Here is a 27,876-nt window from a genome sequence, read left to right as displayed (position 1 = left end):
AGATACTTATTTTAATTTCTCTACTAAATTAAACCAGTTTGTCAATACTTTGAAGAAAAAGAAAATATTCTTAACAATATGAAATTGAGGTCAGTTGTTTAAAAACAGAGGAATAAAATCAGACGACATTAAAGTATAACATCAGATACCAAGCACTAGTTAGTCAGTGCCTAGTACTAGGAGAAAGTCAGACTCACCTGTTGTAACAGCACACTCCTCTGGGACCAAATTCCCAGATTCCTGATCTTTCAAGATGCTCCCATCAGTATAATTGTACTTCTGGTCTGAAGCAGCTGTGCAGTCTTCCTGTTTGAAAGACTAACAATGAGAGTGCAGCCACACCACCCTTCACAACTCACACAGGGAACAGATCTGTTAACACACCAGCATCAGGTAACTATGTGTCTTTGGTTTACCAGGTACTTGCACCTGATTCATTTATAAGGGCATTATGTCCGCAGGGTCCTAGTGCACATCCTGTCCAACTTTCATTTCTGTTCCACTTCAAAAGGTTTACTGGGATGGGTGATATTTGCATTAGGCTAACACTCAACTTATAAATCTTGCTATCATCCAGTTTATGTAAGGGAGCTTCAACAACACAGACCCTCTCCAACCCACTTCTGTCTCTATCTCTCTGAAATCCTGCAAAAGCTTTTCCAGAGTTCAGATTGCTGAGAGTGTGGGATATGAGATCCAATAAATGGAATGGGGAAAAGGGTGAGGAGGTAAAGGTAGGATAGTACAGGAGGAAGAATAAGGGGAATGAAGTTAATGAGGGGAAGGTTAAAGTGAAAGATAAGGAAATCAGAAGTACGGAATAGGTATCAGAAATGTGTGGATAGGAGAAGGGACATAAACAGAAATTAGATGAAAATAATCAAGTTCCATTTTCATAGAGTTACATAGCTAAGCAACACAGGAGGCTTTTCTTCCCATCAATTATGTGCTATCTCACAAGTGAGACCATTTTTGTTTTCTTTTCCTGCAAGTCTTTTTTTTTTAACTTTTATCAGAATATATCCAATATTCCAGTGATAGTCACTACATAAATGTCTTTCTCCTGGTTCTCCATATAGTGCACTCCTGATGATAACTTGCTAGGTAAAGCATGTCTCCTCCTTACCAATTACCTTAAATCTATGACCCCTAGATACTGAAAGCTTGCCCGTGGAAATAATTTTACCTTATTTTGTAATACTTTTTGTAATCTTGAATCCCTCTACCAATTAGAGCTATAAACTTGGAAATCACTAGTCTGTACAGTTGGGATTGCTAAATGGAGTAACCCCATCACAAGTTAGTTTACGGAAGAGGTAGCCTTGGAGAATTAATCTGGAAGATTTTTTTCAGGTCCCTACAATTTAAAATTGCATGTTTTGGCAGAAAGAACACATTTTTAAAAGAAGTGTTGAGGTTAGAAAAGAATTAGTTAAAAACCAAAGAATGGAATGAGAGGGCACTGCTATGGAAGCAGTTACTCAGGTAGCGATAAGAGACAACCAGACACACTTATTGCACGTTTAAATTCCAGTAACATAAGGTGAAACGTTACTACCACACTGTGTAATTCTGTAACTCTGATTGAGATCCACCGTAACATCTCTCTACATCAATTCAGATTTGACTAGAATCTTTATAACTCAAAGTCTGATTTACTGCAACTTGGCACAGTAACAAATATTAACTTCACTGAGTAAGCAGCTGATCTCTTAAGAAAATACTAGAGCTAACAAACAACAATGAGTACAAATAAATAGATTCTAAGGGCTGTGAAACAGGGAAAAAAAAGTAGGGAAGCAGAAAGTGAACATGAGAAAATCTGCAGATGCTGGAAATCCAAAGCAGCATACACAAGATGCTGGAGGAACTAAAAATAGAAAAGAGTAAATAGTCATCGTTAGGGGCCGAGACCCTTCACCAGGAAAGCAGAAAGGTTCAGTTTCGGGAAATCTGAGTTTAAGGCCTCAACAGCTGAAGATATTGGTTCACCAAGAGCCAGTGCGGATTGGCATGTGGGTGAACAAGACTTATATTTGAATTAAGAGATGGGCAGGGAAGTTTTAGGTGGTCTCAGGTCTTAGGATTATGGAGGCAAAATAAGTGAGGCCAATCATGAAAGAATTAGAATGGCAAAATTCAGAACCAGCAAATATGTCTATGACAAATTCAGCAGCAGATATGCTAAGGCAGGAGCAGAGTTTATTATACTGTAGATGTAGCAAATGTGTCTGACAAATTCAGCAGCAGATATGCTAAGGCAGGAGAAGAGTTGGCTTAAGTTTTAGATATAGAAATCGGTGCTCTTTATGATGGTGCAGAGTATGTGTTTTGAAACGTTATATTAGAAGCATGAACTGAACAAGTAAATGTGGAAACATTTCACTCTCAGGATTAACACTTTCCTCTTTGTCTCTGTGTACAAATCAGAGACCAGATGTTGAAACCGCAGAATCCATTAAAGTAACGTTGTTTGGGTTCATTTTGATTTGATTAATTTTGGGAGTGTCTCTGTACAACAGAGAGGTAATTCTAAGAATTTCCTTACTTTGTTCTTTACCAAGCAGGTCTTTACACTATACATGTGAAACTTGATGTGAAGCGGGGTCTACACCAATTCTCTGTGGCACATCATTCAAACACTGACTGTACTCCAAGAAGAAACAACAGTAGTCCACGTTTCTGTGGAGACACCAGGGGATGGAGGAGCGTGAAGGTTGGGCACAGAGAAATATTAGAGATCCAAGTTACAACACAAATATGATTCAAACTTTCTGAATTACACTTCAAATTTCAAGTGTCATCAGTCATTAGACAAAGAAAATCTCAGAAGTGGTGGTGTCCCTTTGTAGGTTTAACTAGAACAGCTCTCCTTTAAGAAGCGATGACCTGACCTAATTTAAAATAATACGACAAGGGATTAGCTTCAGCCAATACACACCGAGTCAGCAGAGCCACTGATCCAATAGATTGTGCATTTGATAGTGACAGAACAATTGGACAAGTGTCAACCTGATCAAGATTTAAACTCAGACTCTAAACACCCTTCCTTACACAAACAGATTCACACCTACAAGCTCATTAAATACGCATACTATACTGACATACTAACAGGAATGATTTACAATGTTTTGGTTTTCTGATAATATCACTTTATACACTATACTCAATTTCTCTTTGGTAATTATCCCTTTGAAACACCATAGGATGTTTTACCACATTAAGAAAATTACATAAATGAAATTTGTTAATATTCATTGCTTGGCAATAGTCTAGCAGGTAACATCCAATCAATTGAAGATAAATTCTGATGAAGGCTAACTAAGATGTCTATCCTTTATATATTTCTTCGCTAAGTATGTTTGAATTCAGTTTTGTGATTATATACTGATTGTAAACAATATTTTCTATCTGGCGTAACATCCCTGTTAAAAACTGGAGAGTGGAGACTGTTCAAAACCACGGCTTTTGTAATCTCTTGGTGAAATCCAAAAACTTACAGCTTCTCTATCCACTTTCCATTGGTTCAGAAACAAACAATTTGAGTGAGGTTGATTATCGTGAACGTTTATTTATAGCCTTATCCTATGTATTTAAATTGGTAATTTCAAAGGCCATAAAATATCAACAGATAAAGCATTTTATAAGGTTCACAGTTGTCATCTGTGGAGCTGTTTGCATGAGACAGTGGCCACATCCCAGTACACCACTTGAACAGGTGGGCTGAACCGGGGGAGGGTAGCCGATGGCCTCATACTCTGTGAGTCATCTCTGTCAGACTGTGCAGATGAGATTTACAGTGAGATCCAATAGCCAGGGAGGTAGTAGTGCAACACTCTGTGGAGAGGGAATGGTCTGACAAGGCATGCCAAGAACTTCAGAGGAGGTTGTTCTCAAGTTGCAGGGGAAGGCAACCATGGCTGACAAGGGAAGTTAACGACTGCATAAAAGCCAAGCAAAAGGCATATAAGGTAGCAAAAAGTGGGAAGTTAAGATGATTGAGAAGCTTTTAAAATCCAACAAAATGGCAGATGAACTTAATCAGTCTTTACTATGAAAGGCAATAGCTGTATACCAGAGTCCATGAGTGTCAGGGAGCGGGAGTGAGTGTCATTACTACTATAAAGGGAAAAGTGCAAAGCAAACTCAAAGGTCTTAAGGTGGATAAGTCACCTGGACCAGATGGACTACATCCCAGAGTCCTGAGAGAAGTTGCTGAAGAGATATGTATAGGTCATGATCTTTCAAGAATCACTTGATTCTGGCATGGGCCCAGAGGACTAGAAGATTGCAAATGCCATTCCACTCTTTAAGAAGGGAGAATGGCAAAAGAGAGGAATTTATAGGCCAAATACGAGGAAATCTGCAGATGCTGGAAATTCAAACAACAACAACACACAAAATGCTGGTGGAATGCAGCAGGCCAGGCAGCATCTATAGGGAGAAGCGCTGTCGACGTTTCGGGCCAAGACCCTTCGTCAGGACTAACCGAAAGGAAAGATAGTAAGAGATTTGAAAGTAGCGGGGGGGGGGGAGGGGGAAATGCGAAATAATAGGAGAAGACCGGAGGGGGTGGGATGAAGCTAAGAGCTGGAAAGGTGATTGGCGAAAGTGATACAGAGCTGGAGAAGGGAAAGGATCATGGGACGGGAGGCCTCAGGAGAAAGAAAGTGGGGGGGGGGGGGGACACCAGAGGGAGATGGAGAACAGGCAAACAACTAAATATGTCGGGGATGGGGTACGAAGGGGAGGAGGGGCATTAACGGAAGTTAGAGAAGTCAATGTTCATGCCATCAGGTTGGAGGCTACCCAGCCGGTATATAAGGTGTTGTTCCTCCAACCTGAGTTTGGATTCATTTTGACAATAGAGGAGGCCATGGATAGACATATCAGAATGGGAATGGGACGTGGAATTAAAATGTTTGGCCACTGGGAGATCCTGCTTTTTTTGGCGAACCGAGCATAGGTGTTCAGCGAAACGGTCTCCCAGTCTGCGTTGGGTCTCACCAATATATAAAAGGCCACACCGGGAGCACCAGACGCAGTATACCACACCAGCCGACTCACAGGTGAAGTGTCGCCTCACCTGGAAGGACTGTCTGGGGCCCTGAACGGTGGTGAGGGAGGAAGTGTAAGGGCAGGTGTAGCACTTGTTCTGTTTACAAGGATAAGTGCCAGGAGGGAGATTGGTGGGAAGGGATGGGGGGGACGAGTGGACAAGGGAGTCACGTAGGGAGTGATCCCTGCGAAAAGCAGAAAGGGGGGGAGGGAAAAATGTGCTTGGTAGTGGGATCCCGTTGGAGGTGGCGGAAGTTACGGAGAATTATACGTTGGACCTGGAGGCTGGTGGGGTGGTAAGTAAGGACAAGGGGAACCCTATCCCGAGTGGGGTGGCGGGTGGATGGGGTGAGGGCAGATGTGCGGGAAATGGGAGAGATGCGTTTGAGAGCAGAGCTGATGGTGGACGAAGGGAAGCCCCTTTGTTTAAAAAAGGAAGACATCTCCTTCGTCCTGGAATGAAAAGCCTCATCCTGTTTGATAGGAGGCAGCAAGTGGGAATAAAAGGATCCTTTTCTGGTTGGCTGACAGTGACTAATGGTGTTTCACAGGGGTCGGTGTTGGAACCACTTCTTTTTATGCTGTATATAAATGATTTAGATAATGGAATAGATGGCTTTGTTGCCAAGTTTGCAGATGATACGAAGATTGGTGGAGGGGTAGGTAGTGTTGAGGAAACAGTTAGGATGCAGAAGGACTTAAGGCAGATTAGGAGAATGTGCAAGAAGGTGGCAAATGAAATATACTATTGGAAAATGCATAGTCATGCACTTTGGTAGCAGAAATAAATGTGTGGACTATTTTCTGAATGGGGAGAAAATCCAGGAATATGAGATGCAGAGGGACTTAGGAGTCCTTGTGCAGAACACCCTGAAGGTTAACTTGCAGGCTGAGTTGGTGGTGAGGAAGGCAAATGCCATGTTAGCATTCATTTCAAGAGGACTAGAATACACGAGCAAGATGTGATGCTGAGGCTTTATAAGGCACTGGTGAGGCCTCACCTTGAATATTGTGAACAGTTTTGGGCCCCTCATCTTAGAAAAGATGTGCTGGCATTGGAGAGGGTCCAGAGGAGGCTCACAAGGATGATTCCTGGAATGAAAGGGTCGTCGTATGAGGAACGTTTGATGGCTCTGGATCTGTACTCGCTGGAATTCCGAAGGATGAGGTGGGATCCCATTGAAACCTTTTGAATGTTGAAAGGCCTGGACAGAGTAGATGTGGAAAGGACGTTTCCCGTAGTGGGAGAGTCTAGGACAAGAGGGCACAGCCTCAGGATAGAGGGGCGCCCTTACAAAATAGAGATGTGGAGAAATTTCTTTAGCCAAAGGGTGGTGAATTTGTGGAATTTGTTGCCACAAGCAGCTATGGAGGCCAGGTCGTTGGGTGTATTTAAGGAAGAGATTGATAGGTTCTTGACTGGACATGGCATCTAAGGTCACAGGGAGAAGGCCGGGAACTGGGGTTGAGGAGGAGAATAAAAAAAAGGATCAGCCATGATTGAATGGTGGAGCAGGCTCAATGGGCCAAATGGCCTAATTCTGCTCCTATGTCTTGTGGTCTTATGGTCTATTTCAAGGGGAATAGAATATAAAAGCAAGGAGATAATGCTGAGGTTTTATAAGACATTAGTCAGGCTGCACTTGGGAGTATTATCAACAGAAAGGATGTGTTGTCATTGGAGAGAGTTTAGAGGACATTCATGAGGATGATTCTAGGAATGAAGGTGTTAACATTTTAGGAGCGTTTGGCAGCTCTAGGCCTGTACTCACTGGAATTTAGAAGAATGTGTGGTGATCTCATTGAAACCTACTGAATGTTGAAATGATTAGATAGGGTGGATGTGGAGAGGATGTTTTCTTTGATGGACTTGGACTTCTGAGGTCGAGAAAGTGGAATTACCCTGATGCAATAGCTTTTCCCGCTGTCATTGTTGGCCACGACAGACAACCACCACCAATACAAGTGCCAAAAGAGGAGATTATCTTGTTATTTTCCAAACCAAATCTCTTCAGTGGCTGCATTGTGAACTCACAGTTTGCATTTTTAACATAGTGTCAAGGAGTTTTCGGGGAACATTTTTTTAAGACTGGTTGCCATTTTAATTAATTAGTTGATGCCCATATTCCACAACTCTTGAAGATGCTTTCATTTCGGTAACTAACTTTCCATAAGACCATAAGACACAGTCGAGCTTTCTGAGCTTGAAAAGTTCCTTAAAAATTCATGGAAGTATTTACATAAAGTTGGATTTCTATAAGCGCTCTATAACCTGGGGAGAACTTACACGTAGCTTTACTTACCCTTCATGAAGCAAAACAGACCAAAGTGAATTATCATCATCAGCACTTATTCAACAATACACTCAATAATCACTTACGTAAAGGTGCCTTGACAATAGTTAAAATACTTAGCAGTAATCAACTATAAATTCATTTGATGTACAGGTATTCTTAATCTCTGAGATACCTTCAACTTTCAGAAGATGAAGGGTTTATTTTCACCTACTTGGTTTCAGATCTCCTGTCCATCATGAGCCCTGAGGTATAGAGAAATCTGGGAGTCCAAGTGCAGATTCTCAAAAGGCTAGTATACACATACAGCAAGTAGTTAGAAAAACAAAGAGCATTTTATCATTTAGCTCAATTAGAATGGAAGACAGGATTAGGAAGGTATGCTTCAGTCATGTGGGACCCTGGTGAGATTTTCTCAAAGGTACAGTACTGTTCTTATTTGGTTTTGGTCACTTCATTATAGGAAGGATGCAGCTTTAGAAAAGTTGCAGAAGAGATTTAACAGCATACTGCCTGATTAGAAATCATATCTTATGAGGAAAGATTGAGTGATCAAGAGATCTAGGGTTTTTCTCTTTGAAGCGGAGAAGGATGAGAGACAACTTGTACGGGAGTGTGAGGAGATCATCGATTGGAGTTACAGGGAAGTAGTCACCCCTAAGTTGCAGGAGGTGAGCAGCTGGGTGACTGTCAGGAGAAGGAATGGGATGGTGAGTAGGCACCCCTGTGGCCATCCCCCTCAATAACAAGTACACTGTTTTGGATACTGTTGTAGGGGATGGCCACTCAGGGGATTGTCACAGAGACCAGGTTACCAGCACTGAGCATGGGTCCATGATGCAGAAGAGGGAAGTGGTAGTTATAGGGGACTCGATAGTCAGGGGAACAGACAGGAGATTCTGTGGACGTGAGTGGTGAATGAGACACCCGGATGGTATGTTGCCCCCAGGTGCCAGGGTCAGGGACATCTTGGATTGCATCTACAACATTTTGGAGGGGGAGTGGGAACAGCTAGATACCTTGGTTGTAATTGAGAGCTGAGGTTACACAAGGTTGCACATTGGATCGGAGGGATAGGAAGGTAGGCAGAGGGGGTGGGGTGGCTCTGCTGGTAGAGAATGGCAATCAAATCAGTAGAAAGATGTGACATAAGGATCAGAAGATGTTGAATCCTTATGGGTTCAGTTAAGAAGCTGCAAGGGTAAAAGGACCCTGCTAGCAGCTCCATACATGCCTCCTAACAGTAGCTGGGATGTGGACTACAGATTACAATGGAAAATAGAAGAGGTGGGTCAAGGGGCAATAGTTATGGGAGATTTTAACATGCGGATAGATTGGGAAAATCAGGTTGGTAATGGATCTTAAGACAGTGAATTTGCTGAATGCCTACTAATGGCTTTTTAGAGCAGTTTGTCATTGAGCCAACTAGGGGATCAGCTATACTGGATTGGGTGTTATGTAATGAACCAGAGGTAATTAGGAAGGTTATGGTAAAGGAACCTTAAGAGGCAGTGATCACAAAATGATTGAGTTCAACTTGAAATTTGATAGAGAGAAAGTAGTCTGACATAGCAGTATTTCAGTGGAGTAAAGGAAATTACAGTGGAATGACAGAGGACATGGCCAAAGTAAATTGGAAGGAGCTGCTGGCAGGGATGACAGCAGAGCAGCAATGGCGTGGGTTTCTGGGAAAAATGAGGAAGATGCAGGATAGGCTGTGGAGGCCAAGCTTTTATGCATGTTTGAGGCAGAGGTTGATAGACTCTTGATTGGTCAGGGCATGAAGGGATACCGGGGTGGGGGGGTCAGGAGATTGAGGCTGAGAAAAAAATTAAACCAGCCAGGATGGAGAGACTCGATGGGACAAATGGCCTGATTCTGCTCATATAATCTTATGCTCTTAAGTATTCAAAAACAAAGAAATACTCAAATTGCAAAACAGTACAATTGTGGCTGACAAGGTAAGACAAAGCTATGGTTAAAGCAAAAGAGAGGGAATACAACAAAGCAAAAATTAGTGGTAAGACAGGGAATTAGGAAGCTTTGAAAAACCTACAGAAAGCCACTAAAAGAAACATTAGGAAGGAAAAGATGAAATATGAAAGCAAGCTAGCAAACAGTATCAAGGTGGAAAGAAAAAGCTTTTTCAGGTATATAAAAAAATAAAAGCAAGATGAAAGTGGACATAGGGCTGCTAGAAAATGAGGCTGGAGAAATAATAATGGGGGACAAGGAGATGACAGATGAGCTCAATGAGTATTTTGCATCATTCTTCACTGTGGTAGACACTAACAGTGTGCCAGGTGTTGAAGGATATCAGAGAAGAGAGGGGAGTGGAGTTACTATTACAAGTGAGAAGGTGCTCAAAAAGCTGAAAGACCTAAATGTACCTAAGTCAACCAGACCAGATGAATTGCACGCTTGGGTTCTGAAAGAGGGAGCAGTAGAGTTTGTGGAGGCATTAGTAATGATCTTTCAAGAATCATTGGACTCAGGCATGGTGCCAGAGGACTGGAAAATTGCAAATGTCACTCCACTCTTCAAGAAAGGAGGGAAGCAGCAGAACAGAAATTATAGACCAGTTAGCCTGACCTCAGTGGTTGGGAAGATGATGGATCAATTGTTAAGGACAAGTATTTAGTGTCACAGGATGAGATAGGACAAAGTCAGCAAGGTTTCCTTAAGGGTAAATAGAAACATAAAAACCTAGAGCACAATACAGGCCCTTCAGCTCACAATGCCGTGCCGAACAAGTACTTATTTTAGAAATTACCCAGGGTTACCTACAGCTCTCTACTTTTAAGCTCCATGTACCTATCCAGGAGTCTCTTAAAAGACCCTATTGTATCTGACTCCACCACCGTTGCCAGCAGCCCATTCAACACACTAATCTTGCCTGATGAACCTGTTGGAATTCTTTGAGGAGATTACAGGTAGGATAGATAGAAGAGGTATAGTAAATGTTGAATACTTAGATTTACAGAAAGCCTTGACGAGGTGCCACATATGAGGCTGCTTACCAAGTTAAGAACCCATGGTACAACAGAAAAGTTACTAGCATGGTTAGAAAATTGGCTGATTGATAGGAGGCAGTGAGTGGGAATAAAGGGATCCTTTTCTGGTTGGCTGCCAGTCACTATTGGTGTTCCACAGGGGTCGGTGTTGGGATTGCTTCTTTTTATGTTGTGTAACAATGATTTTGATGATGGAATAGATGGCTTTGTTGCCAAGTTACAGATGATACCTATATTGGTGGAGGGGCAGGTATTATTGAGGAAACAGGTAGGATTCAGAAGTATTTAGGCAGATTAGGAGAATGGGCAATAAAGCAAATTAAATACAATGTTGGAAAATGCATGGTCATGCACTTTGGAGAAGAAATAATCGTGTAGACTATTTTCCAAATGGGGAGAAAATCCAAAAATCTGAGATGCAAAGGGACTTGGGAGACCTTGTGCAAAACACCTTAAAGGTTAACTTGCAGGTTGAGTCGGTGGTGAGGAAGGCAAATGCAACATTAACATTCATTTCAAGAGGTCTAGAGTAAAAGAGCAGGGATGTGATGATGTGGCTTCATAAGGCACAGGTAAGACCTCACCTTGAGTATTGTGAACAGTTTTGGGGTCCTTTCACAAGGATGATTCCAGGAATGAAAGGGTTATCATGTGAGGAATGTTTGATAGCTCTAGGCCTGTACTTGCTGGAATTTAGAAGGATTGGGGGGTGGAATCTCATTGAAACTTTTTGAATGTTTAAAGGCCTATACAGAGTAGATGTGGCAAGGATGTTTCCCATAGTGCATATATGTCAAACTCAAGGCCCGTGGGCCAAATCCGGCCCACGGTGGAATTATCTTTGGCCCGCGAGATAATATCTAATTACTATTAAAGCTGGCCCCAGTAATCGAAGCGCCTATGGCGTATGATATGGCTAATGCTGAGTTTATTCAGGTACCAGGTTTTCAAGGTTTTTAGTGTTTATTCGGCAGTCTTCTTCATAAGAAACAGAATTTGTAAAGTGAAACACTTTGTAGTTATAGCAGAGACTGAGACACATGAGAGCAGGCTGAAAAAACGGAGGCAACGAAAGCTGCGTTCGCACTCGTCCGACTGATCCGGCCCGCATGAAGCTGCATTTTTAGGCCCGTGACCTAAAATGAGTTTGACACCCCTGCCATAGTGGGTGAGTCTAAGATAAGAGGTCATAGTCTCAGGATAGAGGGGCGTCTATTGAAAACAGAGATGGGGAGAAATGTCTTTCACAAAAGGGTGGTGAATTTTTGGAATTTGTTACCACAGGCAGCTGTGGAGGCCAGGTCATGGGTGTATTTAAGGCAGCGATTGATAGGTTCTTGATTGGACATGGCATCAAAGGTTACAGTGAGAAGGCCAGGGATTGGTGGGGCTGAGGATGGGGAAAAAAGAATCAGCCATGATGGAATGGTGGAGCAGACTCAATGGGCCGAATGGTCTAGATGATAAGAGGCAGAAATGGAGTGGACAGCCAGAGGCATTCCCAGGAAAGAAATGTTTAATATACGAGGGCATAAATTTTCGGCGAGTGGAAGAAAGTATGGGAGGATTCTTGTTTTTCACAGAGTGTGGAACACACTGTGTGGTGGTAGAATCAGACACATTAGGGGCATTTAAAAGACTGTTAGATAGGCACATGAACGAAAGAAAAATGCAGGATATGTGGGAGGGAACTGTTAAGTTAATCCTGGGGTAGATTAAAAAGTCAGAACAACATCATGGGCAGAATACCCTGTACTGTACTGAAGTGTTCTGTGTGTTATGTACTGCTGTGTAACATTGACCTCCTCATTTAAAGTATGATGTTGAAAACAATAGAGAAAAGGTTTACTAGACTACTGCACACTATGGGTGGGATACCTTATGAGGGGAGGCTGGACACGCTGAGTTTGTATTTGATTCGTAGGTGACTCGATTGAAATTTTGACAAGGTGTATGTGGAGAACTTTATTTCCCCTATATGTGAAAAATTAGCACTATAAATATCAGAGGGTCAACTGAGACAGAACAGATAAATTCCAACAAGCAAAAGGGTGAGTGTTGTTATCATAAACAAGAGAAAATCTGCAGATGCTGGAAATCCAAGTAACACACACAAAATGCTGGTGGAACACAGCAGGCTAGGCAGCAACTATGGAAAAGAGTAGTCAATGTATTGGGCCTAGACCCTTCATCATCTTTTTTCCAGTACTGATGAACGGTTTCGACCTGAAATGTCGAATGTACTCTTTTCCATAGATGCTGCCTGGTCTGTTGAGTTCCTCCAACGTTTTGTGTGTATTGAGTGGCTATCATAGACAGGAATGCAGAGTCCAGGAAGCGTGGAAGGAGCATGAAAATAAAACAGAATGGGTCTATCTTCCTCGTAGATCATGTCATCAATGAGGAACTGACTGTATAGGTGCTAATCGTCTGAAAGGCAACATGATTGCTCGGCACTCTGATCAATGAGGAACGATTGTATAGGTGCTAATGTTGAGTAAATCGTGGAAACAGTCTCTGGAGACTGGTTGACCTAGTGTGATTAGATTTACTATATTAATTTGGATTGTAACCTTCCGTTGGCAGCTGTGCGGAACAGCTCCTATTAATTCGCAAAATAAAGGCGGCAACTAGCTTCAAGGTACACACACAAAATGCTGGTGGAACGCAGCAGGCCAGGCAGCATCTATAGGGAGAAGTACAGTCAACGTTTCGGGCCGAGACCCTTCGTCAGGACTTTGAGATCTTTGCTTACTTTGTGTTTGATCGGTACTAAATTTTGTTTATTAACTTTGCTTGTTAACAGAAGTTTTGTTTATTCTTTCTTACTTCTCTTCTAGTATTTGTACTTCTCGTCTAGTAATTTGTTAATGACCATCGGTTTGGACACAGCACATACTGTTGCAATGACATTGGGGAGCGGAGCCAAGTGCAGGACATCAACACATGGGTAGTATTAACAAAAGTTGTTTATAAATGGTTGCAAGGAAGGGCAGGGAGCGAGGGTTAGATGCTTACGTGGACGTCGACGTTGGACAACAACCTGGAGGAGCCTGGGCCCGAAGCTTGGTCATGGAGCCTGGACTTGGACTTGAACATGGAATCTAGACTTGGACTTGAACTTGGACATGCAGCTGGGACTCGGACACAGAGCTGGGACCCGGACTTGAACATGGAGCTGGGACTCGGACTTGGAACACATAAGCAGGGAATTGGACTCTGACACGGAGCCTGGACTTGGACTTGGACACAGAGTAGTGGCAAATGGCCTGCAATCCTCAGCTCAACACGAAACGACAAAACCAAACAATGACAGACCATTCGTATCTTGACTTGGAGTAGCGGCAAATGGCCAGCAATTCTTAGCTGCCCACGAAAACGACAGAATTCGTATCTTGACTTGGAGTAGCGGCGAACAGCTGGCAAAACTTGGCTGGACACAAAAACAGAATTCCCAAAGCAACCTCGGGCACGTAAGCAACTTAAGAGTCCACCATTCTCAGAGGTCTGGAATGTGCATTGCTGCCCTGTTGAGGTGACGATCCAGCCCCAAGTAGATGTAGCAGAGTCTTTATGCTGCCGTTTCAGATGAAAATCAGGAGCCTTAATCAAAGAGCCCGATAGAACATGGGGAAAGGAAATGAACAGAAAATGAGGAGTCAACGGACCGGACATGTACTGTATATCCCAACCCATTAAAGAACCTTTCACCTAACTAGTATTGACTCGGGCACTTCTGCAATCTTCCGGGGCTTCATTTTGGTAATCTTAGAGAACTTAGTGGTCAGAGCACAGAGTTTTCCTTGTTGAGATCATCTCTTGACTACATCATATGTACACCTTTTCTTCCACCTGGACTGCCTGAGGTTTTGGCATTGTACAGCTTGCCTGGAATAGCCTGTGGTGAAATATTGGAAGGTTCTGTATTATGAGCTGAAACTATGCCAACTGGTGATTCATTGTCCCATTCACCGCCTACACAGAACATTTAGCCTTGCCATTAGATGGCAGATATAGTGAGGATGTTAAGATACATCAAATTCCATTAAAGCAAAGGAATGCTACATATTGAAAATTAAAACACACTGCAGATACTGGAAATCAGGAACAAAAACTGCAGATACTTGAAAGCTCCGAAGGTCAGGTGGCACCTATGAAGAGATCTGTTAACATTTCAGGTCTATAATCCTTTGTCAGAACAAAACATTGGACTTTGTCAGCTAAGACAGTGCATCCAGAGTAGAATTCCAGTTTGACAGTTTGTAGTCTAACTGCATTAAGACAATATCTCCAGACTGGAGTCGTGCATTCACCATTACCAGAATTATTAACTTTCTCCTAAAGGTTGCCAGTAGTTTAGAGTCAATGCCTAAAGTGAAATGTCTGTGGCATGAAATTTATTGAAGTTAGTAACTTCAGAAATGGCCGCCAATATGCCTTTTTCAATCTGGAGACTTCTTCTCTAGAAGAAATTACTGTCTCACTGCCGAATATCTCCATTGTTGAAGGAATTACATGACAACTATTAATCAAAAAATCACTTCTAAGCATTGCTTATATGCCCAGGGTGACAATGATTCAAATCATTCTATCCAGTCGTTTCCTGAGACCATGTGATAGGAAGCAGTGACAAAGGAAGTGACCCTGAAGCTGCCATCATTGTTTTCTTCCTGAAGCCTTCATCCACGCTCCAGAATTATATACCAATTCAATTGCCTTGCATGTTTAAAAGTCATCTCCATTAAAAACAATTCTTCATACCACTTCAAAAGTCTCCCTTATCAAATTCTTTCATCTGAATTCCCTCATCAACCAGCAAACTAATGATCATGTAAGCACATGTTCTAAAAGGGTCTTGAGGTTGCACCTCTTTACCAGTGTCCTTAGTCTGATCATATATCGATCTGGCCATATTTATAAACTCCAAAAGTACATACTAGGAGAATGAACTGCATTCTCCTAATAAATTCATCAAAGTCCTCATGCACTGATTGTAGTCAGGAAGCAGGTTACCTTCTTTTAATGCATGGCTGCATTTCTCTGCTGTTCCCTCTTCCTGGGCCTCAGTGATACTGTTCATTCTCAGAAGCATTGCCACTCACGCCACATACAGAACAAATGGCCTAGATCTCTCCAATACACTAATATATCAACTGCATCTGCTGTCTGACTTCATTGCCATTTTACATGATAAACTCCGAGTCATATCTCATGTTTGATTTCTACCCTGTTACTTCCACAAGGAACAATACCCCAAACTCAATAATAATGTTTCTTTAAACTTGAGGGGGGATCTCATAGAAACATTCCAAATGTTAAAAGGCCTGAACAGATTAGATATGGCAAAGTTATTTCCTCTGGTAGAGGATTCTAGGACAAGAGGACACAATTTCAGGATTGAAGGGCATCCTTTTAGAACTGAGATGCAGAGAAATTAGCCTAGTAATTTCTAAGGTAGGGACATGTTCAGCACAACTTTGTGGGCTGAAGGGCCTGTATTATGCTGTAGGTTTTCTGTGTTTCTAAATTACTTTAGTCAGAGGGTGGTAAAACTGTGTAATTTGTTGCCACGAGTGACTGTGGAAGCCAAGTGATTGGGTGTGTTTAAGGCAAAGATAGATAGGTTCTTGATTAGCCAGGGCATCAAAGGGTATGGGGAGAAAACAGGGGAGTGGGGAATGACTGGATGAAATGGATCAACACATGATTGAATGGCAGAGCAGACTCAATGGGCCGAATGGCCTACTTCTGCTCCTAAATCTTATGGTCTAAGATCTTTGTGTTCTTCTCTAAGGCAATCAGCAAGGACAGAGCTACCAACAAAGCATCCTTTATTGAAAGCAAACAAGAGGAAATCTGTACAACACACACAAAATGCTGAAGGAACTCAGCAGGCCAGGAGAAAAAAAAGATGGAAGATTTTTCTCCAGTCCTGCCGAAGGGTCTCGGCTCAAAACATTCCTCCTGTATTTTGTGTGTTGCATCCTTTATTGAAGATAGCCAACAGTTATGGTAGTGATTGGTGTAACAATGTATCACATGCATGCACCATTTCTAAAGATACCTTCACATTCATATACAGTGCATTACGGTTAATTGGGACTCATTGGAACCAGTAGATTTTGGCTCAATTAAGTGGCTGTCTCAATTAGCCAAATTTTCATGGAAATAGTTAACAGGTATAAGAAAGCAAAACTACCGTTTAACTGAATAACAAATTATGCATGCAAATGAAATACAGGACATATTAAAACACCATCAATACTACTACAGTACTATAAAACTATGGGGATCAATTCCATATGGTTACTGGAAGAATCCAGTGTATGCTGCCACGTTCTTTTGATTGACTGTAAATCGACTGCCTTCATACAATGCCACTGACGATTTCATCCTACAAATCTTCACTTTCATTGTAACATTCAAGATGATTGTCAATACCTTCAGACTCTTTGTAGATCTAACTTGTTGAAGTAGCGAAATCATTTCATTTTCACTCTCAACCATTTCTGGCATTTCCAAGTCTGAAAGTTTGAAACTGCAGTAAGCAAAACAGTTCTAAGTTGTCTTACTGCTTACTTCTCATCAACTACCAGTGACAAAAACACAAACACATATAACTGACACTATTTAAAAACTGTTCACTCTAAGCACAGTGTAGTGTCGAACGGCCACACAAGTGCACATGCCTGCCAGTTAGAATTTGTTCAGTAAGTCTCCAACCCTAATCAAGCGGCAAAGTGCCTCAGATAAATGAAGGGAATCCCAGCTATTTTCTCGATCTGTTTTTGTTCTTTCATATTTGTCCCAAATAAACAGCTGCCCCAATTAACCAGATTCCAATGTACACTAAAACAAGGTTAGAGAAAGATTTAGTGCAAGCACTGTTGGACAAATAAGGGGGAAATGTTTTCATTGACATAGAACATTCCTTCAATAAACACATTCAACAAAATAAGGAGATACTCATTTGCTTTTACAAAAAGTAGCCAGATGTTATATGTTGATGCCACGGCCAAGGTGACTCAGCAATGTCTCTAGTTCCTCAGGAAGTTAAAGAAATGTTGCATGTCATTGTCAACTCTTACCAATGATTATCAATGCACCACAGAAAACATTACCCCGGATGCATAATGGCTTGGTGTGGCAATTGCTTTGCACGTGACACAAAAAACTGCAGAGTTGTGGACACAGCTCAGCACACCACAAGAACCAGCCGCTCTTCTATGGACACTGTCTACATTTCTAACTGTCTCAGTAAAACAGCCTGCATAACCAAAGACCATTCTCCCTTCTGCCCTCTTCCATCAGGCAGAAGATAGCAGAAACCTGAAAGCATCTACCACCAGGTTCAAGGACAGCTTCCATTTCTCTGTTATTAGACTCTTTAGTGGACCTCTTCTATGATCATGGACTCTTGACCTCACAATCCACCTTGTTATGATCTTGCACTTAATTGTTTACCTGCACTGCACTTTTTGGGAATTGTTACACTTCATTCTGCATAGTTATTGTTTCACCTTATTCTAACTCAATCCACTGTAACCACCTGGTCTGTATGAATAGTATGCAAGACAAGCTTTTCACAGTTTCTTGGTACATGTAACAATAATAAACCAATACAACCTAAAATGTACTTCCAGAAAGAGAGGTGGAAGCAAATTAAATAACTGGCACCAAGTTCTTTAATGGCACATTCTGAAGGACTACTGAGAAAATGTAGGGAATGACTCCACAAAGTATTGCTGGGCTGAAATGGCTTGTTCTCCATTAGTCTAAAACTTTGTAAGTTCCACTTAGAAGACAGCTTGATTTGATAGAATCCATTATGCCCCTTGGTTTAGAAATTCACAAGAAATCCCACAAGAAACTCGAACCCATTCCCTGAGTCAACTCATTTCCAATAACCCACAGATTTTAAGATTAATTGCACAGATCACTACTAACATTCTTAGCCATCCTATTAGCTACTTCAATGACCCAATGAAGATGGAAAAGAGATTTGAATATGAAGTCACAGGGAAAGACAAGCTAGCATACCTCAATTGACTTGGGCAATTGCATAATTCATCATATTTTAGTATTAATGTCAAAAATGAGACAATAGGGATTTATAAGTTTACGTCATCCTAGAACTTTGGTGTACAACTCTATACTGGGAAACACAGAAGTAAATATATGCATATCAAACACTGAGATAATACACCAGGCGACCCTTTTGTTTTCAAGATGTTACTTGAATGATAAACATTGGCTAAATCTTCTTTCAAAACAGTGCCTTGACATGTGTTATATCTACCTGGGTATACCTAACTTGCACATTTTGCCAGTCTGCAGGCTTTTGAGGTCTGCTGATAATTTTCTATCTCTTTTAAAACATCCTTCGTATTTAGTGTATGAACACTGCCCCACCTACACATTTCTATCAAAATGGGGCAAGTTTTATACTTTCTTCATCTGTTCTTGATTGTAATATAAACTATTTGGAATCTTATTGTATTACTGCGTTGAAATCCCTCCAAGCCCCCCTCACTTTCTTTCAAACCTATAACTTTCCTATCCCTGCACCTCACCAAATTGGCCTTTATGGAGGATTTTAAGGTGGGGGTTTATATGGGAGGCAGGGTTTAAGGATCAGCAGAACATTGTGGGCCAAAGGGCATGTACTGTGCTGTACTATTCTATGTTCTATAGCCAATGTCTGAATGTAACTTCTTTACAGGCAGCAATGCCATTTGGTTGCCCAACCCTTGAAATTCCTTCAATTAATTTTATCCACCTCCTATAGGACCCATCTTTTGGTCAATCATCACAAAATCAAGTGGTTTGATGTTGAATTTCATCTGGTTACAACCTCTGTGGAGTTTCGATTTATTTTGTTGAGTTAAAGATTTTATACAAAAGGTAAGGAATAGAGATCACTATCTCACAGGCACTAGAATAATTATACCAACTGCTTAATATCAAAAGAGAAGCAACTGGCCAAAGGTACCGACAATTAAAGGGAGCCGGGTATTTTGATCCGGGTAAAAGGTGGACGAACTCATGGTGCAATTAGAGATTGGTTGGTATGACATTGCAGGAGTTACTGAGTTGTGGCTGAAAGAAGGTCATAGTGGGAGCTTAATATCAAAGGATATACATTGTATTAAAAGGACAGGCAGGAAGGCATTGGCAGTGGTGTGGCTCTGTTGGTAAGAGATGGAATTACATCTTTAGAAACACATGACATAGTAGGCCTCCAAACAGTAGTCAAGATGAGGGGTTAAGATTGCAAAGGGAGCTGGAAAAGGGATGTACTGTAATAAGGATAATGACACAATTGCAATGAAGGACTTCAATATGCAAGGGAACTGGGAAAATCAGGTTAAGTGTCGAATCTCAAGACAAGGTTGTTGAATGCCTACAAGATGGCTTTTTAGAGCAGCTTGTGCTTGAGCCTACTAGAGGTAAGGCTATCTTAGATTAGGTGTTGTGTAGTAACCCAGATCTATTAGGGAGCTTAATGTAAATGAACCCTTAGGAGACAGTGATCATAATGACTAAATTCATACAGCAATTTGAGGGAGAAGCAGAACTCACATGTATCAGTATTGTAATGGAATAAAGGGAATTACAGAGGCATGAGAAAGGAGTTTGCCCAGGTGGATTGGAGGAGGATACTGGCAGGGATGACAGCAGAGATGTCCCACAGAGGAAGTTGTTCTCAAATGGCAGGGTTGGCAAAGGAAGTTAAGGACTGCATAAAAGACAAGGAAGGGGCACACAAGGCAAAAACAAGTGGGAAGTTGGATTGGGAAGCTTTTAAATCCAACAACAGGCAACTAAAAAGCAACAAAAAGGGAAAAGATGAAATATGAGGGCAAACTAGCCAATAATATAAAGCAGGACACCAAAAGTTTTTTCAGTTATTTAAAGAGTAAAAGGGAAGTGAGAGATGATATTGGACCACTGGAAAACCATGCGAGGTAGTAATGGGGGACAAAGAAATGACAGATGAACTTAATGGGTACTTGAGAAAATGCCATTGTTATTACAAAGGAAAAAGTGCTTGGCAAACTCAAAGGACTCAGGGTGGATAAGTTACCTGGGCCAGATGGACTACATCCCAGAGTCCTGAGAGAGGTTGCTGAAGAGATAATGGATGCATTGGTTATGATCTTTCAAGAATCACTTGATTCTGGCATGGTCCAAAAGGGCTGGAAGATTGCAAATGTCATTCCACTCTTTAAGGGAGGAAGAAGGCAAAAGAAAAGATATTATAGGCTGGTTAGCCTAACCTCAGTGGTTGGGAAAGTTTTGGAGTTTATTATTAAGCACGAGGTTTCAAGGTACTTGGAGACTAATGATAAGTCAAAGTCAGCATGGTTTCTGTAAAGGGAAATTTTACCTGACGAATCTGTTAGTCTTTCAAGGAAGTAACAAGCAGAGTGGATGAGAAGGTCATTTACAAAGTGTGTACTTGGATTTTCAGAAGGCATTTGATAAGGTGCCAATATGAGGCTGCTTAACAAGATAAAATCTTATGGTGGAATGGCTGACAGGCAGGAGGCAGCAAAGGGCTGCTGGTGACAGGTGGTGGTGTTCCTCAGGGGTCAGTATTGGGACCACTGCTTTTCAGATTGCTTGCCAATGATTTAGATAACACAATTGATGGCTTTGTGGCAGTTTGAGGATCATATGAAAATCAGTGGAGAGGTTGGTAGTGCTAAGGAAGAAGTGCGATGCAGTAGGACTTAGACAAATTAGAAGAATGGGCAAAAAGTAGCAAATGGAGTAGTGTTGGGAAATATATAATGCATTTTGGTAAAAGCAACAATAGTTTGGACTATTATATAATTGGGGAGAAGGTTCAAACATCAGAGTTACAGAGTGACTTAGGAGCTCTGGTTGCCTCATTGCGATAGGGATGTGGGGATCGTGGAGGGGGTGCAGAGGTTTGCAGGGATGTTGCCTGGATTGGGGAGCATGCCTCATGAGAATAGGTTGAGTGAACTTGGCCTTTTCTCCTTGGAGCAACGGAGGATGAGGGGTGACGTGGTGGGGGTGTGTGGGATGATGGAAGGCATTGACTGTGTGGATAGTCGGAGGCTTTTTCCAAGGGTTGAAATGGCTAGCACGAGAGGGCAAGGTTTTGGGGTGCTTGGAGGTAAGTATAGAGGAGATGCCAAGGGTAGGTCTTTTGCGTAGAGTGGTGAGTGTGTGGAATAGGCTGCCGGTGACGGTGGTGGAGGCGGATACCATTTGGTCTTTTAAGAGACTCCTGGATAGGTACACGGAGCTTAGGAAAACAGAGGGCTATGGGTAACCCTAGGCAATTTCTAAGGACACAATCGGCACAACTTTGTGGGCTGAAGGACCTGTATTGTGCTGTAGGTTTTCTATAATGCTGCGCCTTTAGTCAGGCTGCACTTATTGTCAGCAGTTTTGGGCCCTATATCTCAGAAAGGATGTATCGTCATTGGAGAGTCTACAGGAGGTTCATGAGGATGGTTCCGAATTAACATATGAGGTGTGTTTGGCAGCTTTGGACCTGTATTCACTGGAATTTAGAAGAATGCAGGGGCATCGCATTGAAACCTACCGAATGTTGAAAGGACTAGATAGGGTGGATGTGGCGAGGATGTTTCCTATGGTGGTGTTATCCAAAACTAGAGGGGACAGCCTCAAATTTGAGGAGCGAACCTTTAGAACAGAGGTAAGGAGGACTTTTTTTTAGCCAGAGAGAAGTAAATCTGTGGAATGCTCTGCCACAGACTGCAGTGGAGGCCAAGTGACTGTATATATTTAAAGGGGAAGTTTTTAAAGGTGAATCATTCCTTGATTGGTCAGGTCATCAAAGGATATGGTGTGAAGACAGGTGTATGGGGTTGAGTAGGATCCGGGATCAGCCATGATGGAATGGCGGAGCATACTCGATGGGCTGAATAGCCTAAGTCTGCTCCTATCTCTTATGGTCTTAAGGTAACAGGATAGAGTTGTGAAAGAAAACAGCACAATTTCCTTTTACACATTTTAAAGTTTAAGCTTCCTCTACAGTTGCCCAGAATAGTTTTCCTGTTGCTATATTCATGTCCTGCACAAGCTGCCTGTGGCTCCTTGAAGTAAAACTGTTGAGTTAAATGGAATTAGGCTACAATCCAAAAACACTGAATTCCAGAGGACCTGGAAAGATAAGTAATTTCCTATCAAATGTGTTTCACTACATTAACTGCTTTATCACTTCAGATTTCCAGAACTCATGGTTTCTATTTTTGGAGCACTTATTTAGCAGTGCAATGCTGTGAATTGTAATTTCCAGAATATTTTCAGCAACCCAAAGGGATTCTCAACATCTCGCTGTATTTACTGACCATCTAAATGAAAATTTTTTTTAAAAACTGTCAAAATCAAAAGCATTTATTCCATTTTGCTCCACCTCACAGTAAGTGTTTTCTTTTTTTTTTACAGGCATGGAGTTGCAAAATATTTTTCATAAAGCTTTATCCAACAGTAAGCATCAGGAATGGAGTAATTCTGACCCAGAGCTCTTCCTGTTACCCTTTGCCCAGATTGCCAAGCCTAGACTTGGGGCTAATACACCAAAGTATCTTAGTGTTTGGCCTGAGAACTTGTAACTGAGTATCAGATTACTGGATGATAGATAAAGGATGGATAAGTGTAAAGAACTTGAATGAACAAAAACAGGTGAGTCACAAGGTGGCAATTTATTCTGATGGATTTTGCTAGAGTTCAAGTCAATAAAACCGGAACATGCCCCTGAAGCTTAGTCCAAGGTCACCAGAGGAAACATCCACACACCTGTAGCAAAGCCAGTCAATAGCATGCTCTACAAGGTGTAGGGAGTATCCACAACTCCCCTTTTCCATACTTGAATGGTATGATGTGACTTCAAATACATGATGCATTGTATACTGGTAGCTCAGCAAACCTCTGGAAACAATGAACAGTTTCCAAAGCTCACAGTGCCCTTCTTTCCTACCATCCTATGTTTTGTTGTGTAACAGGGAGGAGATTAAAACAAAGTCATTTCCATCAGTTACAGTGATGCATTAACTGCAGGAAGTGACAAGGACAACATATAAAACTGTACAAAGCACATATCTTGAAACAAAAACAGAAAGGATGGAAGGACTTAGTTGACCTTGAGGCAGATGCTTCTAGGCTGGCTGAGTTCTTGCAGCACTTGTCTTTTTTTTTGACAAGGACACAATGTTAACAATTCACTCCATATTTGCCTTTTGACAATTCTGGTCATTTGGACTGAACAAAATCATGCTTTTCCCCACCCAAATTACTTCTTTTTTTTTAAATTAAAGCAGAAACACAAACAATTCTGATGACAAAAATAAACTTATTGTCCAATCTGTTGAGTGAAACCATCAGAGAGAAATCTTGTTGTAAAAGCCGGACACCAGGCTTGGCTTCGGGATTCGGGAAAATAGCAAGCACATAGTGGCCAATTCACTAATAGCTCACAGTCTCATTGGATGAGGCCACCGTTGCATTGATTTTTCTTTTCTCCCAGATTCTACTCTTCACAGCTCAGGTTACAAAAGTCCAAAATAAAGTAAAAAAATTGTGCGTCACAAGCCAGGAGGCGCAAAGCGGGGTAGCTGCCTCAATATCAGAGGCAGAAGATGGCCTAGATGGTCATGGGTGTCTTTGCTGCTTGATGGCCAACGGGGAGGGGACATTGGGAGCCATGGTCTGGTGAGCAACATTCCCATCTTCAGTAAAGTCGCTTCTCGTAACTGGAAGAAAAAAAAAAATCAGCACACTCAATTCCTTTCAGGAAGATCATTCATTCTTCAATCTCCCCTCCACTGTCCAAACCGTTACCCTTCAGTTATTCATCCCTCACTCTAAACATTCGGTCAAACAACTAGTCGCTCAGTGCACTGGCATCTGCAAGTTGATGCTTCTGCCTATACAGTGACTATATGCTAGAAATCCTTTGGTTTTATAACATCTGGAGATGATCTGATGGTATCAAAGGTATCACCTATACAAGTTATTTTTCTTCCTCTTTTCGTCTCCTTAGATCTCCACACAAGTATGATGCTGGGCACCCTTAAAAAGACACATGTCCAGAGTTCAAATGGCACTGATATCAGTGAGTTATACTGGTTTCGTGGTGGGATGTTACTGATCATTTCTGTCACAGGTTCCCATTGCAAGGGTCAGTTACATGGCAGGTAACCAAATGATCACTGCACTTTTTCCTAACAGAAATATACTGTCTCTAAATAGAGAAAGCAGCTGATGTCAGTATGGCCAGTGGCCATAGGATTTTGGTTGCAATTTATGGCCCAGAATCATTGTCAAGAACCCTGGGAGAAGACAGGGCTTGTTGGAAATTCCGGGAGACGCAATGACACTGTACAATAGGGATCAGGGGACATTGGTTGGAGCGCAAAGGCACCACAGGGTGTCTCAGGAACTGAAAGGATGGGACAGGATGGAAGCAGAATCAGGACTTCTGATGAGAATGGGATAGGAAGACCTTGGTCAAAGATCAGGGAGGGAGGGCTCTCCTTATGACAACTGAAGAATAGGAAGATGTTGAGCGAAGTGCTGGGATAGGGTGGAAATGATCAAGGCCTCAACAGCCTTAGTCAATCAGACAGAAATAAGAAGATATGCAATTAAGCAATATTGACAGGGGGACTAGGGTGTGTGCGCGCACGTGCGCATGAGAGAGAATGACAGTGTCTGTAGGAGACAGAGGAGGTGGTGAAGGACGAAAATGGGGGATTGGTATCTTATAGTTGGTGTGTGGTAGAGTTTTTAGTCCTGCATTACAGTAGGAAATTCCATAGCCCCTAGAATAATGAGTGGTCACTGATTTAGTACTTTATTCTAAGCTTTTCCAGATGATCCAAAAGGAGTGTTACGCAAGGAATGAGATTACAGCAGTCACTGAGAGATACAAGAATAGCCTTCACTTCGGGATGATGCTTGCTGGAAAACAACCTTGAAAAGGTGCTACTGGGTTTCGCCAGAGCTCACATGGACATACAATATTGAATCCTCAATAGGTATTCTTATTAACAGCCCAGATTCCCACACCTATAACGTTAAGATACCAGGGTCCTCAGGGCATTGAAGCCAATTGACAGACTACACCAGTGGTGGCAAAGCCACTCTTTGCATGACTATGTAATCCCAGGGTCTTTCATGACACTTGTGTAGGGCTCTCAGTACCATTAACTGTGGTGTTAACTGTTCAGGCTAACAAAATGGCTTCTCTGTAATGTTATTTCATGCTGTAATGGGTTTCTGTATCTAGAATGTTTGGGTTATGACTGCAGATAAGGGGGGGAAACTAACCAATGGAGAATTGTTATGCTATCTTGTATGTGTAAGCTGAGCGGATGTGTGAGGAGTGGACAGCGGTTCCAGGGCAGCGGATACTGGACGTTGGCGGTTTGGCCAAAGACTCAGAAGGTCGTTGTGGATTGAACCGGAGCCGTGAGCTCCAAAGTATTAAAATATTATGTGCGCAAATTGATAAACTTACTGATTTGGTGCCTTAAAGTTATCTGTTTCTACTAACCCATCACTAAGAAATAACTATAAAGTTGCAATTATTTACTCACCTTTGGTGTATTGTCTGATATTTGTGTTGCGAGTGTGTACTGGGGGGGGCATTACACCATATTTACACCGAAGTATTGCACTATTGGTGGGGCGACGGCGGTTCACCCTAAGCGAATGGGGGTAACCTGGGGGCATGGATGCTACACTTGTAAATTTTCCACAGGGCTTTACTGAGTGAGAACTTCACATCCAGAAATTCACAGCATGGACCCAAAATTCAGGCCACAAACATGAATCTGTGATTACCAAACATTCACCAACAGGGCAGATTGTTGAGTAACTTTCTGTGGCAGACATAACTTAGGATGCTATTAATCTATTAAATAACAGTTGATTCCAATGGTTTACTTACATGGCAAAAATGTGTATCTGATACGCGATTCCATGAGCAAAAAAAGAGAAAGAAAAATAAAAATGTGTGGATATAACAGCCATCACGGCAAAATACAGTTTTAGCTTCCCATGTACAGTGAAATACAGTACAGTACATCAAGTGAGAACAGCACGTGCCCCAGCATACAGCAGCTCTTTTCATATTATAGTCAAGGCCCTGAGTTTGTAAGGCTTCTCAAAAGTGGAGACGGCAGTGCCCGATACAGACAAACACAGAATAAATGTTAACTAGTTCAAGAAGCAGGAGAATTTAACCTATTACGTCTCACAAGCCAGTGGCCCTGACTTATTATGTGCATGAGCTGAAGGTGATTGCCAGACTCTATACATGCACTACAGGAGACAGCAGAGATGTCATCTACAGGAAAGGCAAAGGAAGGTGGGTGACCCCAAACAACTTTAATCCTTTCCTTTGTGGACTGAAAGACACACTGCACCTATCAAGACTGCATTCACCACCACAAACCAGAACTGAATCTGGGCACCAACCAGATTGCTCCCCTGTACATATAAACCATTCACCAGCTCAAAATTACATTAGCCCAGGGATATTCAGGCTCTCCAGAACAGTCATGCTTGGCCATCATCCTCGGTTCTGTTTGATAAACCAACACCAATCTGCAAAGTGCTTTCATCAAATGTTCTGACTCAGATCAATAAAGTTTCCAGAAGGTAATTCAGAATGGGGTGGAAAACAAATTATATTTTACTCAGGACTCAGCTAGATGCATTCTTACAGAGACAAACGAGGGAACAAATCACACACTCGGGTGCACACTGAAGCTCTGCATTGGTCAGGGTTGCATCCTTGCTGTCTATGCTAACACCATCTGTTGATACGCACGCCACTGCTGTGTGATATGGAGAGCAGCATGGACCAGGCTCTCCCTCTCCATGCAGCTGATGAATCACAAGGAGCAGCAGAGACCAATACAGTTTGGCACGAGCAGTGGCGCAGGAGTTGCCAGTCAGTGTTGAACTGCCTTTGGGACTCTGGCTCCAGATTTGTCTTCAGGATTCACTCCCAAAGCCTGCCCATGAGTGGATATAGCAGCAAGGCAGAGGAGGTTTGAAATCAGTTTTCCTTCTTCTACATAAGCTATCAACCACGGCTGGCGAGCCCCATCTGCCCAGATAGGGCCCGTCACATCAGAATCAGAATCAGTTTTATTATCACCGGCATATGCCGTGAAATTTGTTAACTTAGTGCAGAAGAGATGTTAAACCAATGCTCCTTATTTCCTGTTACACAGATCTAAACTATTCATAGAGACGTTGAGAAGTACACCAAAGAAACGGGCCTTTCAGCCCATCTAGTCCATGCCAAAACAATTTAGACCACCAACTCCTACTGACCTGCACCAGGACCATAACCCTACTATCCACGTACCTATCCAAACCTCTCTTAAATGGTGAAATCAAACCCACATGGATCACTTGTGCTGGCAGCTCATCCCACACCCTCACAACTGTCTGAGTGAAGAAATTTCTCCACATGTTCCCCTTAAACTTTT

At 42.0% G+C, this 27,876-nt stretch overlaps 2 protein-coding genes across 5 annotated transcripts in view; both read right to left on the bottom strand.

Annotated features, from left to right (window-relative positions):
* The window catches only part of LOC140738891 (protein tyrosine phosphatase domain-containing protein 1), a 74,778-nt gene extending 67,197 nt beyond the window's left edge, over positions 1–7,581 (bottom strand). The window contains exons 1-3 of the mRNA XM_073066891.1: positions 7,567–7,581; positions 2,549–2,682; positions 198–306 (exon numbers count right to left, since the gene is read on the bottom strand). The gene's annotated coding sequence lies outside the window, so the exon portion shown is untranslated. The remainder of the gene's footprint in view (positions 1–197; positions 307–2,548; positions 2,683–7,566) is intronic.
* Positions 7,582–23,054: 15,473 nt separating this feature from the next.
* Positions 23,055–27,876, bottom strand: part of impdh1a (IMP (inosine 5'-monophosphate) dehydrogenase 1a) — a 112,367-nt gene continuing 107,545 nt past the window's right edge. Inside the window, exons 15-16 of one of the 4 annotated variants that reach the window (XM_073066887.1) lie at positions 26,322–26,338; positions 23,055–24,120 (exon numbers count right to left, since the gene is read on the bottom strand). In XM_073066887.1, coding sequence (XP_072922988.1) covers positions 24,020–24,120; positions 26,322–26,338 — 118 coding nt within the window. In that variant the 3' untranslated portion in view covers positions 23,055–24,019. The remainder of the gene's footprint in view (positions 24,121–26,321; positions 26,339–27,876) is intronic. The other 3 variants (XM_073066889.1, XM_073066886.1, XM_073066888.1) reach the window with 3 other exon arrangements.

This window comes from Hemitrygon akajei, chromosome 14 (genome assembly GCF_048418815.1).
Source record: "Hemitrygon akajei chromosome 14, sHemAka1.3, whole genome shotgun sequence".
NCBI classification, from domain to species: domain Eukaryota; kingdom Metazoa; phylum Chordata; class Chondrichthyes; order Myliobatiformes; family Dasyatidae; genus Hemitrygon; species Hemitrygon akajei.
Note: the sequence above shows the minus strand (reverse complement) of the source record. Positions and strands in the feature narration are given on the sequence as shown.